General features: G+C 37.0%; 1 protein-coding gene across 1 annotated transcript in view; it reads right to left on the minus strand.

Annotated features, from left to right (window-relative positions):
* Positions 1 to 25,439, minus strand: part of DPYD (dihydropyrimidine dehydrogenase) — a 994,283-nt gene that overhangs the window by 381,052 nt on the left and 587,792 nt on the right. The window contains exon 14 of the mRNA XM_006169013.2: positions 5,330 to 5,494. Coding sequence (XP_006169075.1) covers positions 5,330 to 5,494 — 165 coding nt within the window. The remainder of the gene's footprint in view (positions 1 to 5,329; positions 5,495 to 25,439) is intronic.

Genomic DNA, 25,439 nt, shown 5'->3' on the forward strand with positions numbered 1-25,439 from the left:
TATATACACACACACACACAAATATATAATATCCCCTTTTTATATAAGGTACTTGAGCATCTGTGAATTTTGTTATCTCCAGGGTACAGAAACTACGGGATGGCAGTATGTGTACATACATTCATTGTAAACATACCAGAATTTCTCAAATAACTGAACTAGGATAGGGTATTATCATAAGTACCCCCTCCTTTTTTTTTTTTCTTTTTTTTGGAGAGGTCTTTGCTATACAGCGCATTCACTCGCCAGAAGACAGAGAGAGACAGAGAGACAGAAAGCAAGAAATCAACCCCCAGGGGGGATGGCCACGCCACAATCCCTTCTCCTCCATTTTCCTCTCGGGATCTTGGGCACGCACATACATGCACCCAGCGTGAGTTTAAGTCACCATGTCTGGGACTCAAACTGTGGTCGACTACATGGCAGCAACATAGCCATTATGCCAACTGCTGGCCCCACTCCCTTTTTAAAAAACTCTTCAGGGAATTTTTTTTTTTAGGGATTTTTTTTTTTTAATACGGCACATGCACTTGCTAGAGAGAGACAGAGAAACAAAAAGTGAGAAATCCCCCCCCTGGGGGGGGAGCAGTGGGGATGGCATGCCACAATCCCTTGTCCTCCATTCTCCTCTCAGGATTTTTGGCACACACGCCCATGTGTCTGGTATGAATTTTAAGCTACCAGGTCTAGGACTCAGACCATGGTCAGCTATGTGGGAGTCCAGCAACTTAACCATTAAGCTATCTGCTGATCCCACTCCTCAGGGGATTCTAATATCCAAATAGAGCTGAGAGTACTAGACACAGGTTCTTAACCTGTGGTCCATAGAACCCTTGATAGAATGAAGAAAAGTTATAAACTTGGATGAGAAAACATTTAGACTTTTATTTTTACTAACCTTCCACTGAAATTTGGCCTGTCTCAATCACGGGTAAAAGAAATCATAGTAGCACTGTTGATACCCATGACTTTGCAATCACAAAAATCACAGAAAATCAGAGTAAAGTTGCTGCAGGCATCTTAAATACTCACCCTCACCAGTAAATCAAAATTGGAGTAGTTAGTGGCACCAGCCGATGGTGTAATGATTATGTAGCTAGACTCCCACGTAGATGTCCACGATTCGAGTTCTGGACCTGGTGTCTCAAAACTCACTCTGGGTGCATGTGTGTGTGTGCCCAAAATCTCAAGATGAGAATGGAGAAGATGGAACTGCGGCACGGCCACCCTGCTGGGAGGTGATTTCTCATTTTCTGTCTCTCTCTATCCAGCAAGTGCACACGTCCTATAGAAAAAATCTCTCTCTCAAAAAAATAAATTGTAGTAGTGTGTAAACTCACTATTAGATTATTATTTAAGGCCTTCATAAAGATTAAGATATATCATGTATTTTAAAAAATATTTTGAGAATTTTATTTTAATATCAAAGGGATCCTATGTAATCTTATGAACTGTGTGTATGCTTTCAAAAACTTTTTTTTTTTTTTTCTGGAAAGCGCTCCTAGGCTTCACCAGAGTGCATGGCACACATGAAAGGTTAGGAACTCTGTATTTAGAGACTGCTAGTCATTAAAGAGCCTTCAGGAATGCTGACAAAGCTCATCCACCTGGTGTTACTGTGTATAGTGCTGATTTCTCAGTAATTAACTGAGAAACAGGTTTTACATTAATCAGGAATATTTTAATAGATGAATATATACATATCAACCATTCTTTTATTAGTTTTTCTAAGGAAACCATCATATACTTTCCTATTTTCACCAGTTGATTCATTTAGCCTAACTTTTACTTCAGCTGCCCCAAATTATAGCGAATGGTAGTCTTGCTTGCTAATTCAGCAATGCACAGCACAGTTTCCGGTTAAAAAACTCCCACTCTTAAAATATATGATTTATAAAGCTTCTGCAGTGAGAGGGAAAGTATTCACTTAAAATTGATTTCTGTAAACTCTAATCACACAGTACATTTCCTAATAAGATTTGCAAAAACGCAGCTTAGGAGAAAAACCTCATAGTTATAAGTTGTCACTACAATAATCAGTGTGCCAAATTTAATTCACAGATAAATAAAAGGAAAACTAGAAAGCCAATGAAAAGTCTAGTAGGAGTGTAAGTTTTGGTAGAACTCAATGATAGTTAAAAACTATATATTCCTGAGTGAATTACTGCCTTTATAATCAAAAAGTTCTTCAGCTATTCCTGTGATTCAATCAAATGATGCCTGTCCACTCTGGAAACGGAGACACTAGCTACTGATATTAGCTGACCTAGATGCCCCTCTAGCACAATTTCTCTTTCAGAAAAGTTGGCCCTTGCTAAGAAGCTGCCATAGTGGGTTGAATTATCAATCCCTGTCATTAAAGGTGGCAGCAATGCACTTGAGAATGATGTGGGAAAACTCCAGTGAGAGTGATAATTAAACTTGGAAAATGAAGGGTCACCTTCTTTCATTCAGCTCATTGGTTTTGGCGTCAAAATAATTCCAAAACAGTTGGGGATATTCTACTCTCAGCATGGCAATATCTAGGTGCACACACATTACTTTTATAGGTTCAAATGGGAGTGCCATTTCAATTGTATTTAAAATGTTATCTTTGATATGGAGAGCTAAAATGTTAGAAATAAGTTCTAAGAATAGAGAAAAGGAATAATGAGGCTAATTTAAATGGGGAAAGAATTAGAAACAAGAAAAGCACACATTGTTTTCTCAGAAGAAAGCATTACGAGAGAAGAAAATTGTTGTCAAGGTATTGAAAGGAGCATTTAAATGTGTCTTCTTTCTACTCCAACATGGAATCACAAAGCAAAAGTTTCATCTCAGCTTTCTTGTTCACTTGCTGTCATTTCTTGGTGGCCCTTATTATTATTATTACATCTTACTCCTGCTCAAGAGAGGACAGGGAGAAAGTGAAATTAAGACAAGCCATCGGTGGGAGTTACTTTTCCGGAAAACAAATTTTTTTAGACACATTGGCTTATCTAAATACTATTGAAGAAACATTTGGAAAATTATACTTCATACTACCCTTAAGTTGTATTAAAAAATAATATTAAATATTTAAGGACAACATAGGCAGGGGCATTAGAAAACACCATTGTTGAGCAGAAGCATGGATGTTAAAAGCAAATTTCAAGTTCAAATCCAAGCTTCATATAGTAAGTGAATAACCTTGGGAAAATTACTTAAACTATGTGTCAGTTTCCTCATCTGTGAAATGAAGAAAATAATAGTACTTTTCAAGCTGCTGAAAGATCAGATGAATTTAGAATAAATAAAATTTTTATGACAGTGCCTAACAATGAGGTTGCTACATTTAAGTGCTACACTTTATTAATTATTATAGTGCAAGGTCAGAACTTGCATAATTTTTAATACCATAGGCCAAATTAAACTTAGATTATTTCTTTTAACATTTGACTTTCATTCTTAGAAAGCTTCCCAAAAAGATATGGGAAAGAAATCATCCTTTGGGGTGACTTCTCACTGTCTTTGTCTCTTTCCAGTGAGCACTCTATGGCAAAACCCTAAAAAAAAAAAAAAAAAAAAAAAAAAAAAAAAAAAAAAAAAAACAAAATAGCACAGCTGTAGATCCTGATGCTTCTTCACCAATTTTCCATCCACTCTCCCCATGATGGCCAAAGAAAATACTCATTATCCTATTGCGATGGTTGGTCCATTGTGGGCACATAACCCATGAAAGACCCATCTGAGCATCTCTATTCTGTATTCCTTTTGTTTTGTTAATATAAGGTTATAAGGGTTTGGCCTTCCAGCCAATGCACAGAAGGAAGAAAAAGACTATACCTTAAATACTAGAGCTAATGAATACTGCACCTTAAATACTAGAGCTAAAAATACTACACCTCAAATACTAGAGCTAATTGAGACCAGCCAGTGGCATGGTGGTTAAGGTGCTGGACTCCCACATGGCTGACCACAGCTCAAGTTCCAGACCTGATGGCTTGAAAATCATGTTGGGCACATATGCATGCATGCCCAAAATCTTAGAGGAGAATGCAGAAGGGATTATGGCATGGAGGTCCCCACTGGTGGGGGAGAGGTGATTTCTCATTTTCCCTCTTGCTGTCTCTCTTCAGTGAATGCACACACCCTATGGCATAAAAAAAAAAAAAAAAAAAAAAAAAAAAAAAAAAAAAACCCAAAACCAAAACAAAACAAAAAAAACAAATAGTTCAGCCTAACTGCTATGTAGATTTAATTGTATAATGTGAAAATAGAGATAACTGTAATATGAAGTTCTAAAAGTAAAAATATTCCTGCAGAAGCTATAGATTTCAGTTGGGTCTAATAGTTCCCTTCACATTTATAGGATAGTCTTGAAGAAGATAAATTATATTTGTTATATTTTAAGGAAATAAACGATACCAAAATGATTAGGGCTGTCTAAAACAAATAAAAATAATCTATGGGCTAGGTAATGGTGTGTTAGATATGTTCCTTTATAAGATTTTATGATTTATCAGTTTGTAGACAAACATCCATGAATTTCACTAGATTTTTAAAATCTTATCACTAGATACTTCAAGAGCTCCTTTCATCTTTGAAGGATGTGTGTGAAAAAATCTTTTCTACAACATAAACATGCACATTGCCCCAAACCTCAAACTCCACTCACTATCAGCTCATTGAAAGAAAGAATAAGAGAGAGAGAGAGAACGTGTGTGTACGTGTGCACGCACATGTAAGGAGATGGGGGAGGAGGCGGAAGATGAATGAATGACATTAAGGATAACTCGAACTGGACTTCTGAAGATATAATAAGATCTATTATTTTAAGTCTGATATTACTTCAATATTTGTGCATGGTTCTTTAAAAGAAAAAAAATTACAAAAGATTATTGGCTCATGTAGTATAAGAATGTTAAAATTATCTGGCAAATTATTTCCCACTAAAAAAATATAAATACACTGAATAAGAAGATATTCTGCTTCTGCCTCAGGTTTCTATTGAAAATTATTTATAGCCTGCAATTTCTTCCTGAGGTCGTCACCTTCATAAATACTAGCCACATACAGTGAAAACCAACTCAATAAAATGAGTATTTCATTTCTCTGCCTTCTGTTTATGTAGATACTTCTTCCAGCTACATGGCACCCGTTTATAACAAAGCCTCACATTGCGCGGGTTTTATGAGTCTTGAGCTTTTCTTTCTTTTTTATCTTTTTATGCATCAGCAAACCAACGGGAAGATTCTTTAATAAAATATATTATACACATTAATATTTATAAGCCTACGAATTGGATGTTTAAATAAACATTCACCAACTTATGCCAATTCTCTTGTTTTAGATGTTAAATCACACTTACGTTGTCTGGGAAGTCAGCCTTTAGTTCAGTGACACTTTGACACCAATATGCAGCCGTTTTCTCGCTGATGAGCTCAATATTCAGGAAGGAGCTTTGTCCAGGGCCATACACAGGGCCAGAGGTGGTCCCCCGGATGATTCTGGGTGAAACATTTGTCACAATGTCCTGATAAAACAATAAAGATATTGGATCTCCTTTTGACAAAGAAAACCTATGATCTTTATTATATGCTCATTTCCATATGACAATATTTTACCAAGTCCTGTCTCACATTTTTATAGAAGAATTTTTAATATACTTTAAATTATAGTTGAATATAAACCACTTCCAAATGAAAGTGTAAAACAAAATATTTTTTACAACAGCTTTAGCTAAATTGCTTCCTGTAATGCTAGGTTTTGACAGAGACAAAATCAAAATATTTAAATTCATTAGCACTGCTCTTGGGCATATACATTTTAATTTGTTTACAATTAAATAATACATAAAAATATGATAGATAAAATGTAAAAATATCATTTTAATCTATTTAATCAATTTATCTAATCTAAATATTCCCAATCATAGTTTAACTCCAGTAAGAGGTGATGTTAATAAAGAAAAAAAAAAAATTCCCTAAAAAGTAATTCCAGTGTAACTCAGTCAAGTAATATACATTACTATTACTAACTCATCAAATGTTAACCCATGTCCTAAGACACTGAAACAAATTATCTATAGGATTGTAGCTATATATTCCTATTCAATGAGAAGTCCCTTTTCCTAAGACTGAAATTAGGATATCAATAAATTCCTGATAACTATAAACAGTAAACAGTAAAATTAACTTGCTTGTTAAGTGTAATTAACAATCCACAATTGTGTCTTAAACTGTATTAACAAAGAATAGAAACATTCTTCCATTACTTAAAACTAAAAAGAAACAAAGAAAGAAAATGTTTCTTTTGCCAACTTCCAATTAAAATTAATTTTGAGTAAAGGTCATTTAGTTAAGGATTTATCAGAATTAGTCATTTAAGTACCCCTCCTCACCATCTTGTCACTTTTAGTGAGATAACATGAACCCCCATTAGTATATAGCAATTAAGGTCAATTTACATATTTTAATTAAGAACCACCCCATATAAAACAATTAGCGTAATAGGCATACTAACTGGATTTCATAACATTTGGACGTTTTTCCAACTAGATAGACAGGAAACCTTAATTAGCATTAATTAGTGCTGATCTGCATATGTTTGATAAGGCATACCCTTGCCACAAAAGATTATTTATTCCTGAATCTGCCAAATGCTACAGTTGCAGAAGATAAAAGGACTTTTCTTCACATTGCATGTTAATTTCTGGTAATTTACATTCACTTTTACATTCGAATTAGTATATTATAAAATAAATGGTATAAATGTTACAATAAGCCTCCTTAAATATGTACGCTTTAACTTATAGGAATCATGCCAGTTAATTTTTTACTAATTAAGCCATTCTACTTCTATTGTAATTGTGTACAACATTACCAGCCTTACTTTGATTTGCTATTGTGAAATCATGTTATACAAACTTAATGGGTAAAATGACAAATAGAGTCACTCAAGGAAACTCAAGTTTAGTAGGTCGAATTTTCGTTTTGAAAATGCTTAATGAAATATGTGCTCTGCATCCTAGGAGTTCTGCTGCCAGAGTCAAAGAAGATAATTCTGGAAACATTTCACTCAAGTGAGGCCGGTTTTCTTCTGTGTTCCAGTTTTTATGAACCATACCCTGTAAGGACCCTGGAAATCCTTCTTTCCTATGCTCTACCCCCGACTGTAAATATTCTTCACTTAGATAAATACAGCTTGGGCCATAAATTGTTCTCTGTGCAGCCAAGGAGGTAAGAAGTCCCTATGCAGGTTGCCAGGCCATGTGCCCTGGGACTGGGTAGTTCTGCAGATGACACAGCATCTCTTAGTAATTCACTGGTCAGGAAACAGCACTTTCTGCTTATTCAACAATCATGAATTGGCAGCATCGCTAAGCCCAACCTTTTTCAGATCTTAGCTTAGACTTTAGACCCTTTGAGAAGTCTTTCTGATCTGTCCAATTGCATTAAATTTCAACAAATGTTGACTCATGCCACCATTAATAATGCAGGTATATGATTTCTGTAGTTGGTGCTCAAATCACCCTTTATTGTAATTGTCTATATTCCTGACTGTATCTTACACTATTTTAGAAGAGTGGTAAATAAGAAATTAATTTACTTATTAGTGCATTCCTGGCTTCTAACTTGGCTCTTAGTAGGTGCTTAAATAATGTTTCTTGAAGGAGCATTGATTAAAATATTAGGCATTAGAATAGGTATTGTCCTGAGGTATGGGAACCAAAAGTATTTACTTCTGGCTGCATTCTGTGGTTGCAGACTAGCGGGCTTGGGCTTACCTTCAAACTTTAGGTACAAGTACCATGTTTAGTTCCTTCCTGACTAGTCCATTCCTCTAGAGTTGTGGTCCTAGCTTGCTTCCTCTTATCCTTCAGGGACCCCTTCTCTTGCAGTCAGAACAGCATCCCTCCCCCCACCCCCAACCTTGACAATGGTTAGATCTTGGTAATCAAACATTTTGATACAGACTGCCCAGTACCCCACCCCTGCCTACTGCAGAGAAGCCTCTATGTCGGGAAGCATGCTTGAACTTCATCACACTGCAGCTTCTAAGACTTTCTTGATGACTGGCTTTGAACTGCTGGGTATAGCTGATCTCTTGGATCCAAACAGAATAGCCTCATTTTGACACAATCCTATTCCTAAGCTTTTCTGGTTCATGTGGATGTGAATTGCCAACATAATCCCTGACGCCACCCAAGGTATTTATTTCTTAGCCAATGAGCGTGTCAGGACCTTAACCAACCAAAGTTGCCTTTGAGTCTGTGCCTTATGCTAGGATCACACTTTTACAGTATATGAAGGATTTTTTTTTTTTAAAGAAAAATTTTTTAATTGGGACCAACAGTTGGCATGGTAGTTAAGGCACTGGATTCTCACATGGCTGACCCCTGTTCAAGTCCTAGACCTGTAGCCTGAAACTCATACAAGGTATATGTGTGTGAATGTATAAAATTCCAAGAGGAAAATGGAAGATAAGAGACTGTAGTGTGACCATTCCTCCTGGGAACTGATTTCTCACTTTCCCTCTCTCTGTTTCACTCCAGCAAGTGCAAGTGTCCTATTTGCCATAAGGGACCCCTTAAAAATATCATAAAATTAACACACACACACATACACACAGAATGAAAGATTTTCACCTATGCTAGGTGAGGAAAAAAAAAAAAAACTCATGGTGGAGGAATTCTAAATCATATGCTATTTAGATAAACCCTCCTAAATGATTATTCTAGCAACTCGCAATAGCCATAAGGGTTGAGAAGCTGAAAATATTTTATTGGAGGACAGTCAAGAAAATGTTTACTTTTTTTTTTTTGGAGAGGTTTTTGCTATAGGGCACGTGTGCTCGCCAGACAGACAGAGAGAGACAGAGAGACAGAAAATGAGAAATCATCCCCCGGGGGGGATGGCCACGCCGCAATCCCTTCTCCTCCATTCTCCTCTTGGGATCCTGGGCACGCACACCCACGCGTCTGGTGTGAGTTTAAGCCACTGGGTCCGGGACTCGAACCACAGTTGACTACGTGGGAGTCCAGCGACATAGCCATTACGCTAACTGCTGGTCCCAAGAAAATGTTTACTTCTCTATTTTTTTAGTTTTTTTTTTTTTTTTTTTTTTTTTTTTCCATGGGGTATATGTGCTCACCAGAGAGTCAGAGAGAGGGAAAGTGAGAAATCATCCCCCAGCGTGGGAGGATGGCCTTGCCACAATCCCTTTTGCATTCTCTTCTTGAGATTTCAGGAATACACACACACACACACACACACACACACACACACACACACATGCACACCGCTGGTGTGATTTTCAGTGCTCTGGGTCTGGGATTCAAAGTGTGGCTGGTCATGTGGGAATCCAGCACCTTAACCACCACGCCACCTGCTGTCCCTGAAAATTATTCTTTTTTAAAAAGTTTGCCTGTTGGCAGGTGGCATGGTTAAGGCACTGGAGTTCCACATGGCCAACGATGGTTTGAGTCCCAGACCAAGTGACTAGAAAATCATACTGTGTGTGTGTTCATCCATGCTCAAAATCCCAGGAGAATGGAGAAGGAATTATGGTATGGCCATCCACTCAGGGAGATGATTTTGAACTTTCCCTCTCCCTGTCTCTTTCTCTCTCTTTCTCCCATGAACACATGTGCCCAAGTTTAAAACCTTAAAAATAAAAGTGTTTGCCTACTACTTATAATGTAAGATCTAAAGTTTTACTATTAAAGCATTTTCTTTGTGTATTATCAGTTAAATTTATTGCTAATATTGAAGTTGTTTTTTTTTTCCTTCTATAATCCTTTATTTAAATGTAAATATTTTATGAAAGGGTTATCACTAATCTCTTTAACCAAGAAAAGGAATAGGAAATGCAAGGCACATTAAAGAAAAATATTATCTACTATATGATAGGGAATGTTTACTTATTTTTTTTTATTTATCACAGGGAATGTTTCTTTAAACAGGTCAACATATTTTTTCCTTAATTCAAGCAAAGATAAAAGATTCTTTATAACAGCCCAAATTACAGTTGCATAATGGGTAGAACTTGTCAGCTACCAGTGAGTCAACTGTTAATGTCAGAAAATTTAAACATTCAGCATTTCTCAAATTCAACTAATGTAGCAAGATTCTTAATGGTCACAAAGTAATAAATCAGTAATAGAAATTTTATTCCAGGTAGCCTTCCTCAAGTTAAGTCATGTTTGTGACTAAGTTGCCAAAAATTTCCATTGATTTGACACTTCTAGGAGTTTATAAGTTAAATGAATGATGAATAAAAATGTGAATCCAACCAATTGTCTTTTGTCACACAATATGAGTTACAGTTTCAATAACTGAGTAATCATTTACTAAAGCTTTTGGCCTGGGAATACCAGAATTTGAGCATGATTTCATAAGAGAATCTTTTGCTTTAATATTTAATAGTTAAGTCGTATTAGCATTGCTTAAGGGAATTAATGTAACAAAATAAACATATTTAAGAATAGTTAGAATAGACAAGAGTTCATTCTCTCTAATAAAGAACATAAATTGTCATAGTTCTAATCTTCAGTGCATTAACAATATTCATATATTTAAAAGTAGATGTTTATAGAAAAGGAAATATAAAGTAATATTTCTGCTTTATATGCTATTGTAACTACCATAATAAAATCAAGCGTTAGTGACCTCTTAACATTTGAAGTGATGGTGGTGATTTTTAAACATTAGCAAGTAGACTTAAATGTAAACAAACTGATCATATTTGTTGGTTTAAGTTCATTTAATTGACCTGTCTTATCCTAAAAAATTTTGTTTCCATGGTTACTACTGAATTAAAATAGTCATAATAGCCACAGCTGATAGAAAATAAAACTTCACAAAAATGTCTTTATAGGAAACTAAAAAAGAATTGGGGCCCAACAAAGTTGGATAAAAATGAAATTTGCAGAGTGAATCATACATGTAACAAAATGGATACATTTTATAAACATGTTGTTGGATGAAAGGGGCAAGCTGTGAAAAAAATATGTAGAATAGGACACTTAAAACAAACAAAACAAAACAATATATTATTTAGTGAAAAGCACTTATCTGATCAAATTATAAATATAAATACCATAATAACTAAACATAATTCAGGGTAGAGGTTTCCTGAAGTAGGCAGATGCTGAGAGCAAATTTGGGACAATGGAACAAAGAAAGCCTTTCAATGATATAATTCTTTTTTAAGAGAGATTTTTCCATGGGATGCATATGCTCACCAAAGAGACAAGAGGGAACCAGAGAGACAGGTAGAAAATGAGAAATCACTCCCCAGGAGGAATGACCATACCACAATCCCTTCCCCATTCTCTTGTGATTTTGGGCACACATGCATATGCACCCAGCCTGAGATTTAAGCCACTGGGTTCAAGATTTGAAGCACAGTCAACTACATGGGAGTCCAGCCACGTAACCACTACGCCATCTGCTGGTCCCTCAAAAGTAAAATTTTAGATACACTGGAGAAGTACATGGTAGAATGAGAAATCTGTTCAATGAGTTATTTGGTAGTATAGTGTATATCGGTATAAGCTATACCGTTTTATCAGTTTACCTATACTTTAAATCAAAGAGACATTTGTTCCATTTTTAATTTACACGATTCTGTTGTGAATATTTTTTACAAAAACCATCTTTTCTCGTTTTACAGAGGTTTTTGCCTTAGCATACGTGCATTCTGGGAAGAGAGAGAAACAAACAGTGAGAAGGAAAGTGAGAAAGCATCACCAATGGGGGATGGCCACGCCACAATCCCTTGTTCATTCTCCTCTCAGAATCTTGGCATGTATGCACACACACTTGGTGAGAGTTTGAAGCCACCAGGTCTGTAACTCAGAACACTGTCATCCATGTAGGAATCAAGTGACTCAACCACTATGCCATCTGCTGGTCCCCAACCACAACCTTAATTATTTGGTTTTATAAATCCAGATTTCAAAAATGAAATGCACTACAGGAAAAATTCTCTAAAATATATCACCGTCCTACTAAAATATGTGAGTAGGTTTATATTATTCCATAAGAGAAGACGCACTGTGAATTAATCCAATAAGAAATATAATATGATTTTATCATTATAGATATGGTATACTGCTATCCTGGGAATATCAAAAAGTAAAATAAAATTCAAGTGACCCAGTTTTTAGTGCAACTCCACTATTGTAAAAGAACTCTCCAACATTTTATTTTCTTCATGAACTAAGTCTATTAATATTTCATTCTTCCCCAGAATAAACTTTGTAATAGTCAGAATAATTTCTACTTGATTTTTTTGAGAGGCAAAATGGGTAAGATAAGCATTCCTTCTCCAAGTTTCTTCATCCAAGCATCTTATTTAAAGATGGACCCAAAAACCTGAATTAGTGATAGAATTTACCCTTTTTTATCAGGAAACTTAATCTACCTACATGGAAAACACAATAAGGAAGAAAAGCAATTTGGAAATAATTTAGAAATTTAAGATAAATTATCAAACATTTTGTGGTATTGAAATCGCCAAAAAATTATAGATTTATAGCACAAATCTCTCATGTGTATCATCTCCTTCGATTATCAGAAAACTGTAATTATGCTGATAATGATTATACAAAAACAGAGAGCCCAAACAATGACATTACATGAAATAATAAGCTACAACCCACAGAATGACTTGACAATATTTGTAAACTATACTTGGACAAAGGAACTACTTTAAGATAACTAATAATCCAGTTAAAAAATGGGCAATTAACCTGAACAGACAACTCTCAAAGGAAGGCACAAGGTTGGCTAAAAAATACATGAAAAAATGTTCACCAGTTCTTATTGTAAGGGAAGTACAAATCAAAACCTCAATGAAATATCACCTAAGCTCTATCAGAATGGTTATGATAAAAAAAAAAGAAGCAACAACAACAACAAAAAAGAAAGAATAACAAGTTCTGAAAATGTTGCAGAGTAAAAGAACCTTTGGTATTTCTGGTAAGAATATAAATTGGAACAGCCACTGTGAACATTAGTATGTTTTTAATGTTGAACATTCAAGAATCCTACTATTGACTATATACACAAAGGACAGAAAACCACTTAGCTTGGAGACACTTGCACATCTATGTTATTCACAGCATTATTCATAATAGCTAAGTCATGGCATCAACCTAAGTGCTCGACAACTAATGAGTATACTGGGAAAATATGGTACATACACACAATGGAATACTACTCAGCCACGAAGAACAACAAAATGTGTCATCTGACACAAAGTAGATGAACTAGAAAATATAACACTAAGTAAAATAAGCCAGACAATGAAAGACAAATACTATATGTTCCTGCTCAATATGCTTGGATTCTATGGCAGAAACTGAAGGACTTCAAAGGCATAGAAATGAAAATAATGGTACATACCAGAAGCTGCTTGGGGTATGGAGAGGTTTGTGAGAAAAGTGTTAATGAATAAAATTATGTATTAAATAAGGGGAAGAGACTATGGAACAGTGTATTATAACAGAGTAAAAATATGTACAATTTCATTTTTAAAAAATGTACAATTTCATATATATTTTGGGACCAGCTGTTGGCGTAATGGCTATGTTGCTGGACTCCCATGTAGCCGACTGCAGTTCGGGTCCCGGAAATGGTAGCTTAAACTCATGCCGGGCATGTGTGCATGCATGCCCAAGATCCTGAGAGGAAAATGGAGGAGAATGGATTGCGGTGTGGCCATCCCCCTTGGGGGGTGATTTCTAGCTTTCTGTCTCTCTGTCTCTCTCTGTCTTTCTGGCGAGTGCATGTGCCCTATAACAAAAATCTCTCCAAAAAAACAGTTCATACATATTTTAAAAAAATAGAACTTAACAAATGTGTGCAATGTAATATAATGTCCGATGTTGAAGAAGATGACTATGTATATACATCCTTGATTTGATTACTATAGACTGCATAAATGCCTTAAAAAAAAAACCATACTGTAGCCCACAATGAAAACAAAATAAAACACTGGTTATATTTAAACCAGTGATTATTATTTGATTATTTAAAAAAATAATCAAATCCAAATTTAGGAGGAAAAAAATAGTAAGTTTCAGGTTGTGGCAAAGTAGTGGGGCAGCCGAATCCACATGAGACAAGTTCTGGGTTTGCATATTCTCTGGGCATACCTGTGAGACAGGCTGGCTGAGACTGGGGTGGGGGTAGATTTCAGTGTGGGGACCCTGTTGGGACTGAATGTCTTTTACTCTCTCTTATTTTCTTTCTCTGTCTGTCTTTCTCTCTCATGGAAGAAATGAATGGATAAACTTAACAAAGAACAACAGAGACCTAGTGAGATCACAGTGACTTGTCCATCGTTTTGCACAGCTAGCTAGCATTAGAGACAAAGCTAGAACTCAGCTTTACTTAGTGACATGAATAGTGATAATGATATCTGTAACCTAACATTTGGTTTATGTAATATTAATCGGAACTGATTTTAGTTGCAAGGAAAAGAAATCAATTAGAACAAGTTAAAATTTTAACAAGGAGTGTGTGGGATATGTATGTTAAGGAAAAGGGTATTTTACATGATGCAAGGGAGAAAAGGCAACTACGAATCAGTTAGGAATACTTCTGTTTCTTCTCACTGACTCTGTTTACTTATCTTTTCATTGTTTCCTCCCTGCAGAAGGCTTCCGTGACACAGTTCATGTGATAGAACACAGCTCCATGATAGATCTCAAATTTATAAAACAGAAGGGTAACCACTCCCACCCAATTTGCAGTCTCTTAATCCAGATTTTAACCCCTGGGGACAGAGACTCTACTGAATTTAATTAGTGTTAGGTATGTGCCCATTGCTCAGTTATCTATGGCTAGTAGAACAGAATTATTAGGTCCTCATAGATGTTCATGGGAAAAAAGAGTAATTGAGAACTGGGCAAGTAGAATAAGAGGAATCTACTATATCAGAACTAGTCTATGGGAGTTCACCTTAGAAATCTGAGAATAAAATATCATATGAACCCTATTAATAGATACTTAACTAGGAAAATGTAAAACAAACACAATAATGACTAGTCAGTGAAATAACAAACTACAGTTTCAAAACAACAAAGATAATCCATTTTGTATCCCTGTGGCCCCAAACCTTGCAAGATAAAAATTCTAAGAAACCCGCTGAAATTCTCCCATGTCTTAGACGATAAAATATTGGGAATCCTGCAATCCCATTATGTTGGTCTGCTGAAGAATGAAACCATAAATAGTTAAGGGAGTCTGATCTCATATGGAAGACCTCAAGGTTCAAATTTTGTTCCCTGTGGCTTGAAAAACACACAGGACACATATGTGCATGCTCCACATCCCAACAGGATGGAGAAATGGAGGAGAATGGATTGCAGTGTGATCATGCCCCATCAGGAGTGCTTTCTCTCTCCCTCCCTCCCTCTCTCTCTTTCTTTCTCTGACTAGTGCACATGCCCTCTGGCTAACAAACAACAGAAAATTGGGCTATACTGTACAGGGCTATACTGAACTGAATGCATTGATAGATACCCTACGTAAGGAGGGTGAAATAGTGCAAAAATTAGGAAAGGAAAAACACATAATACCACCACACTGGTATTCATAATTAATAGGAAAACAATTTATGACCTGATTAGGTTTAAAGAGAGGAATGCTAGGGATGATCAGTGACATGACGGTTAAGGTTGAATCTGAAGGTGCAGCTTGAGTCGCAGACCTGGGGGATTGAGAAACACAGCAGGCCCATGTGCATATAAGCCCAAGACCTCAAAGAAGGGAGAAATGGAGAGGGGACTGTGGTGACTGTACCTTACAGGGGTACAGCCTCACTTTTTTGCTTTCTCCTTCTTTTTTTAGATGAGTGCACATGTTCTCTGGCAAAATAACTAAAAAAAGGAATGATGAGTGAAAAATCTGACTAGGCTGAATGTCTACTATATATTATTTTGTCATTTAGTGCTTTTCCTAAGCCAAACATACCTCCTCTCCTGGACAGTATAAAATAGCTGGACCATGTGGTGTCTTACACTGCCAAAATATGGAGATTAATTTTTTAAATTTTCTTGTATATGGTTGGCAAAATACTGGATCACAGACTTAGATAGCTTCTTGTCCTCCCTCTTGTGTTTTTACAAAGAACTTAAGACTTTGTAAACTAAACATTGAAAGTGATTTGTTTTGCTCTTTGACCTTCTCATCACCATATCACAGAGAACTGGTGAGCTAGTAAGTGATATAGACAGTACATGCCTGGCATGTTTGATATTCAGTAAATAAACATTTATTCATCCATCAACTCACCAGCTTCAGAAACAGTCCTAACAGTACTAGAGACAGTTCAGGTGACTGGCTATAAAAGAGCATGGGCCACAGACAGGGAAGGAGCCAGAAATGATGAAGGGGAGGTTGTATTGACTTTGGTCAGAATGTAAAGAGTCGTGAATGACTGCTGTAAGGAGTTCAAACTTTTCTGCAGGCTTAGAAGATCCATTGTGTTCTGCCTCCTATTCAAGATATTAATACCAATAGCTCAAAGCAGCTGTGCATTCACAGAGATAAATTTTACAAGAAACAGATGAAGAGCTTTTTCAGTGCTGATATCAGATGGATTAGAACGTGATTAATCAACAGACAGGCTGATTAAATTATTGGGTTCACTGTTCAGATAAGAGGTTTTGGATACACTCTGCCAAACTGTAATTAACTTAGAAATTTCTGCTGGCCTGCTTATAAGATGATCATGTGATATGCTTTGAAGAAATCTTTTAAGGCCCAGAACAGCAGCTGTGAAGGTGTAAGCATGAGTCATTTCTAATAATTATTAATTATCTTCAAGTATCAGAGCAGAAATTTTATTGCAAATGGTAAATACCTTAAAAAAATCTTTAACTTTTAGAAAAGTTGTATAAATTTCTGGTTCTACTCTAGAAATTATAGTAAATTAAAAGGCTAGTATCTGAAAGAATCAGAGAGGAGGTTTCCATTTCCGTGATACAGTGAACAAGATATTGAGAAAAACGGTATAATGTTTGCGCTATAGCACATATGAAAATATTGATACTAAAAGACATGAAAAATGTTACACAGCTATACTAGTGTCAAAATAAGACAATTTCTGAAAAAATCAGAATTAACTACAATGCAGAGATCCACAAGGGCAAACTAGCTGTAGGGTCATATGTGCCCTCCAGGTTTGCTAATTCCTGGTAGCCTAGAGAGGGAGTTCTAATGGTGTACAACCACCGAGACAGCACACAAAATCAGGAACTGAGCATGGTAGGAGATAGATTAGAAATGTCGGTTCCACGGGAACCAGCAGTTAGCGTAGTGGCTATGTCACTGGACTCCCACGTGGTCAACTGTGGTTCGCGTCCCGGACCCAGTGGCTTGAGACTCACGCCGGGCGCGTGTGCGTGCATGCCCAGGATCCCGAGAGGAGAGTGGAGGAGAGGGGATTGCGGTGTAACCATCCCCCCTGGGGGGTGATTTCTCGCTTTCTGTCTCTGTGTCTCTGTCTGGTGAGCGCACGCACCCTATAGCAAAAACCTCTCCAAAAAACAAAAAAAGGAAAAGAAATGTCGGGACCAGCAGTTGGTGTAAGGGCTGTGTCGCTGGACTCCCATGTAGTTGCCTGCGGTTCAAGTCCCAGACCCAATGGCTTAAAGTCATTCTGGGCACATGCGTGTCCAAGATCCCTAGAGGAGAATGGAGGAGAAGGGATTGGGGGTTGGCCATCCCCTCTGCAGGGTGATTTCTCACTTTCTGTCTCTGTCTTTTTGGTGAGCACACGAGCCCTATAGTAACAAATTTTCCAAAAAAGAAAGAAAGAAAGAAAGAATCTACGTAAAGATAGAACCATTACAAAGTGATACTCCCAGTGTGTGAACTAGAAAATAACTGGGGGTTAATGGGGGATAATTTATCTATTTCAACTTTTATTATAGATGAAAGAAAAATAAGTCTCCTTGCAGAAGTCAAATCTGTGAGCTCTCATTCCAAAAGTTAAAAATTTGGTTTAAAAGTGGTTCTAGGGACCAGATAGTGGTGTAAGGCTAATGCAACTGGATCCACATGGGAAGGTCCTTGGTTTGACTTCCAAGACCTACCACTAAATGCCAGGTTCACATGCGAGTCCATGACCCAGGCTGTCTGGAATTGGGGATGGGTCAGGAAATGAAGGCTCTGTTGAGGGTGCTGTTTTTTCTCTCTCTCTCTGTTTCTCTCTCTCATGTAAGAAATAAATGAATTAAGATAAAATAAATAAAAAGATGTTCTAGTCATGGTGTCTTTAAATAAGTAGTAGAAACTATCTTTTGTGTTTTTTTTTTTTGTTTTTGGAGAGGTGTTTGCTATAGGGCGCGTGCGCTCGCCAGACAGAGACAGACAGAGAGACAGAAAGCGAGAAATCACCCCCTAGAGGGGATGGCCACGCCGCAATCCCTTCTCCTCCATTCTCCTCTCAGGATCTTGGGCACGCACACACATGCGCCCGGCGTGAATTTTAAGCCACCGGGTCCGGGATGCGAACCATTGTCGACTACATGGGAGTCCAGTGACATAGCCATTACACTAACTGTTGGTCTCAGCAATCTTAAAACCTCTCTGGAGGAATGCACTTTTCCTAAAATATCAATAAAGTCTCCATAAATCAATTTCTAAGGAATGTGAGCCTACAAAAAAGGAAAATCAGTATAGATATGAAAAAGACTAATCTGTGATAGTATGAAGAAAAAGCTACAAAACCAGACCCACCAATATATGCATTAATGGGATTATCAGATAAAGATTATAACATAAATGTTTAATATATCCAAATAATAAAGAGGAACTTGAATATATAAAGATTTAGAGAATCAAAACTTTTCACAGGATTTAAAATCCAGCTAAGACAATTTTCTAAAAATAAAAAATGTGTAAGAATTGAGGGAGAAAAGACCCTTAATGGGGACCAGCAGGTGGCATGGTAGTTAAGGCACTGGCTACTCCCACATGTCCAACCATAGTTCGAGTCCTGGACCTCGTGGCTTGCTTTCTAGCCACACACCCCCAAATCAAGAAATAAGTGAATAAATAAAATTAATGATTCTAAAAAAAAAAAAAAACCTTAATATGGGTTAAACAGGACACCAGACACAGCCAAAGGAATTAGCTTGACAGTGTTTTTGAGAAAATTCCCTGAAAGGCAGAATCGACAAAATGTGGTGCAAAGCATTAAGAGACATGAAGGGCAGAAGGAGACTATAAAGAAGAAATCAGAGGGCTAAGTGAAAGTAAAGCAGTAACACAACTGGACTCACATTGGCAGGTCCTGGGTGTGTGTTCCAGAGTCTCCCTTCGAGCAAAGGGTATGCATGTGCAAGCATGTAATCCAGGCTGCCGGAAGCTGAGAATAGATCATGGCATGAAGACCTGTTTATGGTGCCTGTCTCTCCAGTCTTTCTATCTCTGCCCCCCATTAAAAAATTAATAAATAAACTTAAAAATGAGATATCTAATTGATGTTAACACGGGAAAATTGGATGAGGCAATATTTTGATAAATATTGTCAGAGATTTAATAGAATGGATCCTTAGATTCCAGACAGAGGAAAATAAATTAAAAATTGTTTTCATTAAAAAAATTACTTTGATATTTTGTAGTAAATAAAACACAAAGAAGACAGAGAATATGTACAAAGTAACCAAGGAAAAGCATAAGTACAAAGGAGACGCAGACTGACAACTAACTTCTGGTCAGTGCCACGGAAGTCAGAAGAGAGGAGATTATTCTGTATCAAGAAGAAATGTCACCCAAGACTGGCAAACCCTTTCATAATTATAATTCAAGAATGAAGATAAAATAAAGATACCTGAAACAAAAAGAATTGTGAGCCAATAGTATCCAGCAAAGAAAACAAATGAATTAATGCTATTACTTCAACTAGGATGATGGGAAATAGGTATAGAACAATAACAGGGAAAAATTAAGTAGCACAAAAATACAAACTGTGTGACTGTACTATATGAAATATAACAAAAAACAAGCTAAACAGTATAATGTTTATAAATACAAGTGTGGAAAACATACAAAAGCAGGAAAATGATTATCACAAACTTGACAATAGTCACCTCTTGAGGGAAGAGAACAGAATATAATTGAGGAGGGGCATAGAATTCTTATGTTTTATACCTTATCTTGTGAAATGAGACAAAAAGGTATTCATTTTATTATACTGTAAAATGCATACTTACATTGCGTACACTCTTCGTAGGCTATATTTTACTGTTAAAGAAATAAAAGCAAACCAAAGCAGTTTATCACGAGGGGAATCAAAGGATAGGCTGCAAACCTGAAGGTGGCAGTGTTCTGGAGTCCGCGATCACAACCCTACAATTGCTGTTTTCTGCCTCGATATCACCACCCTGTTGATATATGGTTCTGAATGATGTTTTAGAAAGAATACTGATTATTGTCATTCCTCTAAGAAAAAGATGATCCCTCACATCACATCCAGTCACTGCTGATTAGGATAGTGAAAACTCATTTATGTATACAACTGTAGAACATATTCTAAACAGGGTGGGTTCTAAGCCCAAGCGGCCTGAGTTGGTTCTGCTGAGAGCACCTCCTGTCCATCACAAACTGTCTAGGGCTGTTAAACAGGGAGTGCGAAGCCACAAGGAGGAGCATGAGCCCCTACCTGCCAGAGCAGGCTGAAGCCAGAAGAGATTGAGGGAAACAGACTCAGTGAACTTTAGCTGGGATAATACTAAAATCTCCACCCCAGAAGGAGCTGCAGTGACATTTACATGACTTGTGACATATCGAGAAGCATTTTCAGTCACTGCTTGTGCCACTGAGAACCCGCCTTTACATGCTTGAACCCCTGGCCCTGTCCAGTTTAACCCAATGAAAATCTAAGATCCCACAGTTTGGGGAGGCACTGCTTTGTAAATTATTGTGTGTTTCCCTATTTGCTGGCTTATAATACAACTTTCTTTGTGCAAACTTGGTGTAGCCTCTTGGTCTGATTCCTGCCAACAGGACAGACCCTCTTACGGGTCACTTACGATACAACATAGAAGTATTTAAGGTTGGAGATGTTGCTATCTGAAACTCTAAACACAAAGTTATGACTTAGGGGAAATCTCAAATTCATATAGAAATCATTTTAGCCATGTTTTGGCTATCTTATAGAATCCTTCTCTTCTAAATCCTACTGCCTAAAAAGGGAAGTTGCAGCATGAAAGAGGAAAAAAAAAGTAGATTTCTTCTAACAATCTGAAATCACTCAGCTAATGAAAAATCATTCATTTGAGCTCATATACAAAGTCAAACTCTCCTAAATGTAAATTAAGCAGCCATAAGATTTAATAATTAAAATAATCAAGTTTAAAGTCTGTTTTCTCATAATTCTAACATCCCTACTCAACAGCATTCTTTCATATATTAGGCCATAAAGATGCTTGTATTATAATTACAAAATACCATTTAAAAAGTGTATTATGTCCTACAGCACTTAGCCTTGACAAACAATTACTGGATATCACATTCAACTGAATACAAAAAGCAATCTTTATCACAAGGTTAAAATTAGCCTTGGAACAATAAATGCTTTCAAAGCTATTCTAAACTCCAATCTGCTTTGCACCAGTCTCTTTTGAGGAAATGCAAACAAGTAAACTGAAGGACATTTGAAAAACTTCCTGTTCCTGTCCTCTATATATTTTCTTTTTATAAAAAATTTCATAAAGGATAGTTATGTTAGGCCTGAAAGATGAGCAATATGGTTTCACAGGTAAAGATTTCTGTAAATTAAACAAAACAAAACAAAGACAAACAACCAAGCAATCAAAGGAACCCTGAACATTCTGGACCTCAGAGAGTATTGTGTATAGTAAGACTCTATTTAGAGTTACAACTTTTCGGCATTACTGTAAGAAATAATGTTGGGTCATGTAGAAGAGACACAAAAGTAAATAGATTTGTTAGTTGGGTCAAACTCTGTTCGTCCTTCAGAATACAATATTATACGAAGGTGCTTCGGAAAGTTTGTGGGACGGAGCCATTGAGTCCTTGACTCTGATGCTTGAAACTCAAGCCAGCGTGTGAGTGTGCATACCCCAGATCTTGAGAGAATGGAGGAGAAAGCATTGTGGCGTGGCCATTCCCCCCATGGGGTGACTTCTTGCTTTCAGTCTCTGGCAAGTGCATGTGCCCTATAGCAAAAATCCCTTTATAAAAAAGAAAAAAAGCTTGTGGAAAATAGAATTAAACTACAAGTTTACTGTAGCTCCTAAATATTTTAAGCCCAGACATAGTTTTTTTATTTAGTTTTGTTTTATTCTCATACACATTTCACAAATCTATTGGAATCCACTTTTTGAAAATCCCTTGTATATAGACTATTACCATCTAAATTATAGAACAAATTACTCAAATCATGATAGCTAATATTTCTGAAAAAAGGTATAATCAAAATAATAATAATAAAAAGGTGAGCACTGGAAAAGCTGAATATAACCATGAAATAAATGTTCTTGCAGGTTGAACTAAAAACAAATTGCTTCCTGTTCAAGATTTTACAAGTAAAGCATTTTCCTTCTGATGCCGGAATGGCCAGGGATGCTCATTTGGGGCCTACAATCAGGTCTGCGCCACCTGCCACACTGAGAGAAAAAACCTTGATAATAAGAAAGAAATTTATTGGGACCAGCAGATGGCGTAATGGTTACTTTGCTGGACTCTCACATAGCCAACTTGGTTCAAGTCCTGGACCTAGTGGCTTGAAAATGGTGTTGGTGTGTGTGAGCGTGTGTCCAAAATCCCAAGAGGACAATGGAGGAGAAGGGACTGTGGAGTCACGATACCTCCTAGAGGGTGATTCCTTGCTTTCCGACTCTCTGGATCTCTGGTGAGCATGATCACACATGCCCTGTAGCAAAAATCTCTTAAAAAAAAAAAAAGAAAGAAAGGAAGGAAGGAAAGAAGAAAGAAAAACAGAAAGGAATTTATTGTTAGGTCAACACTGGGGACAGAACATACTAGAATCTGTAGCCATTTCTACCATGCTGGACAGGATATGACATTTATATAATTGAAGAAAGAAAGAACGTGGTATTGATGAGGCTTGTCTTCTGCAAGATCACTAGGAGACTGGCGGTCTCTGGGTGTGGCAGTCACACTGCTTGGGGGCCAGTTTCCATCTATCTAGGCAAGCAGGGCAGAGTGGGAACACCAGTGTCCAGTCTCTTCAAGAAACTTAAAGATAAGCAATGATTATCAGGGCAGCAAAAGCAAATTAAGTCAATCAAGACATTTCTTAGCTCCTGGTTTAGAAGCAAGGTGTGCCATTGTAATATTTCAGCTGATAAAATCTTCTCAGATGGTCATATGGGGGGGGGGGTTGTGGTGACATTTTTCCCCTCCCTATCTCCATAGCCAGGCATCTGTAAACACTTGGCAGGTTTATTTTCATGTTAACTTCCATTAGTTAGGCACTAGGCTCCATCTATTGTGAGAAACCTTCCTTCCTCCCTCCCTCCCTCTCTCCCTCTTTGCCTGCCTGCCTTCCTTCCTTCCTTCCTTCCTTCCTTCCTTCCTTCCTTCCTTCCTCCCTTCCTCTCTCTTCATTTTCTTTCATAAGAACATGAATCCATTTTTATTCATTTACTTTTCATTATTTTAAATCCTTGAGGAGTACAACACCACATGGATTCTGTGTGCAATGACCTTAGCAGGAAGATTTCTTCGGAATTTGGTTTGAACCATGTAACTGTTTCTACTGGCATGAGTACCCTTTCCCCAGATTACTCTGGTTTTATTTGGTTTGCCCCAGGTGTCAGCACGTTGTTTTTTGCTTCATATACATAAGCACACCTTCTGCCTAAATAGAATTCCGTTTCATCTCATGCATAAACACCTTTAACTCTAAGAAGAGCTGTGTGCTCCTTTTGCTTCCTGAAACCTCACTTATAGCCAGCAAAAATGGCCTTGGACCCTAGCCTTCCAGACAGTCAGTGGTCTTTTAGAAGTCCTGTTCCCAGCAGGTCTCAATTATTTGTCCCAAAGTTCAGCAGCAGGATCCTTACTCTGAGGAGGTGTTTTCTAAGATTCATTGTGAAGTAAAAGATATTAAAGGCAGATTTTCCTATGTTTTCATCTATTAAGATGAACTTGTAAAACTAAGTATAATATAGTCACTTTGGTTTTCTTATCGCTCAGGTATACTATCACTTTGGTTAAAATACTGAGTTGAGGGGCCAGCAGATGGCATAATGCTTACATCACTGATCTCCCATATATCAAACATAGTTCAAGTCCTGGGCCCGGTGGCTTAAAACTCATGCCAGACACGTGTGCATGTGGGCTCAAAATTCCAAGAGGAGAATGGAGAAGGGATTGTGACGTGCCCATCCCTCCTGGAGGGTGGTTTCTCCCTTTCTGTCTCTCTGTCTCCCTAGTGAGCACCTATGCCCTATAGCAAAAATATCTCAAAAATAAATAAATAAATAAAATACTGATTTGAGTCCTTATTGCCAGCTTGTCAAAGTAGCTTTAGAGAATATTAGATGGTTAAAAGGAACATGATGGCATTCAGTTTTCCAATGGACTCCAATCATAATCTGACTTTAATTGTACTTAAAATTAATTGATTAAATAGCAACAACAACAATGATGCTACTGTCAGCAGCAAAGAATTCAGTCTCTTAGATGTCTGTGTGAGTGCTGATAAAAGCACCTCCAAATGGTTCCTTATTTCTGTACAGTGCTCTGTAATCATCTGTGATTTCATATAGACAAAACAATTTAACATTCTTAAACATCTTATGAAATGAGGGAACCCTTCCAAAGGGTGCTTACCAGAATACCTGTGGTTCAGTGGGGAGTGACCAACATATATTACGGAAAACACCAAAGAGGTATCTTCCCCTGGTGATTTCACAATGCACCTAAACCTATAAAGGACCTTGAGATATCCAGTCTGAAACCTTCTACTGAACAAGCTTGAATAACCCCCATCACCTCACACACTCGTTGGACTCTGAGACTTTTTTTCATGTACTGCTTATTAATGTCCTGCAAGACATTAATATTTTATAGAAAACAGTTTATAATATATTTATGTAGGTCAGTAGTCTTCCCAATTTTTTGACCCTGTACTCCATCAACAAAAGTAAACTTTTGACTATGCATCTCTAATAAATCACTTACAAAAATAGAAATCACAAATAAGAGAGGAAACACGAGCTAGTTAAAATTGATTACCAAACATAACTTATTCACAGATACAATAAAATATTTTTTAAAAAATGACTTTTTTTTTCTGTCTGTCTCTCTCTGGCGAGCGCGCACACCCTACAGCAAAAACCTCTAAAAAAAAAAACAACAAACAAACAAACAAACAAAACATAGTACTTTTGACAAGTTTTCAGGAAACTCCAAAGTTAATCAAGAGTTGGCTCCATTGTTCTCCTGGCCTTCTGTGGCTTC

This window comes from Tupaia chinensis, unplaced genomic scaffold (assembly GCF_000334495.1).
Source record: "Tupaia chinensis unplaced genomic scaffold, TupChi_1.0 Scaffold146687_1, whole genome shotgun sequence".
Taxonomy (NCBI): domain Eukaryota; kingdom Metazoa; phylum Chordata; class Mammalia; order Scandentia; family Tupaiidae; genus Tupaia; species Tupaia belangeri.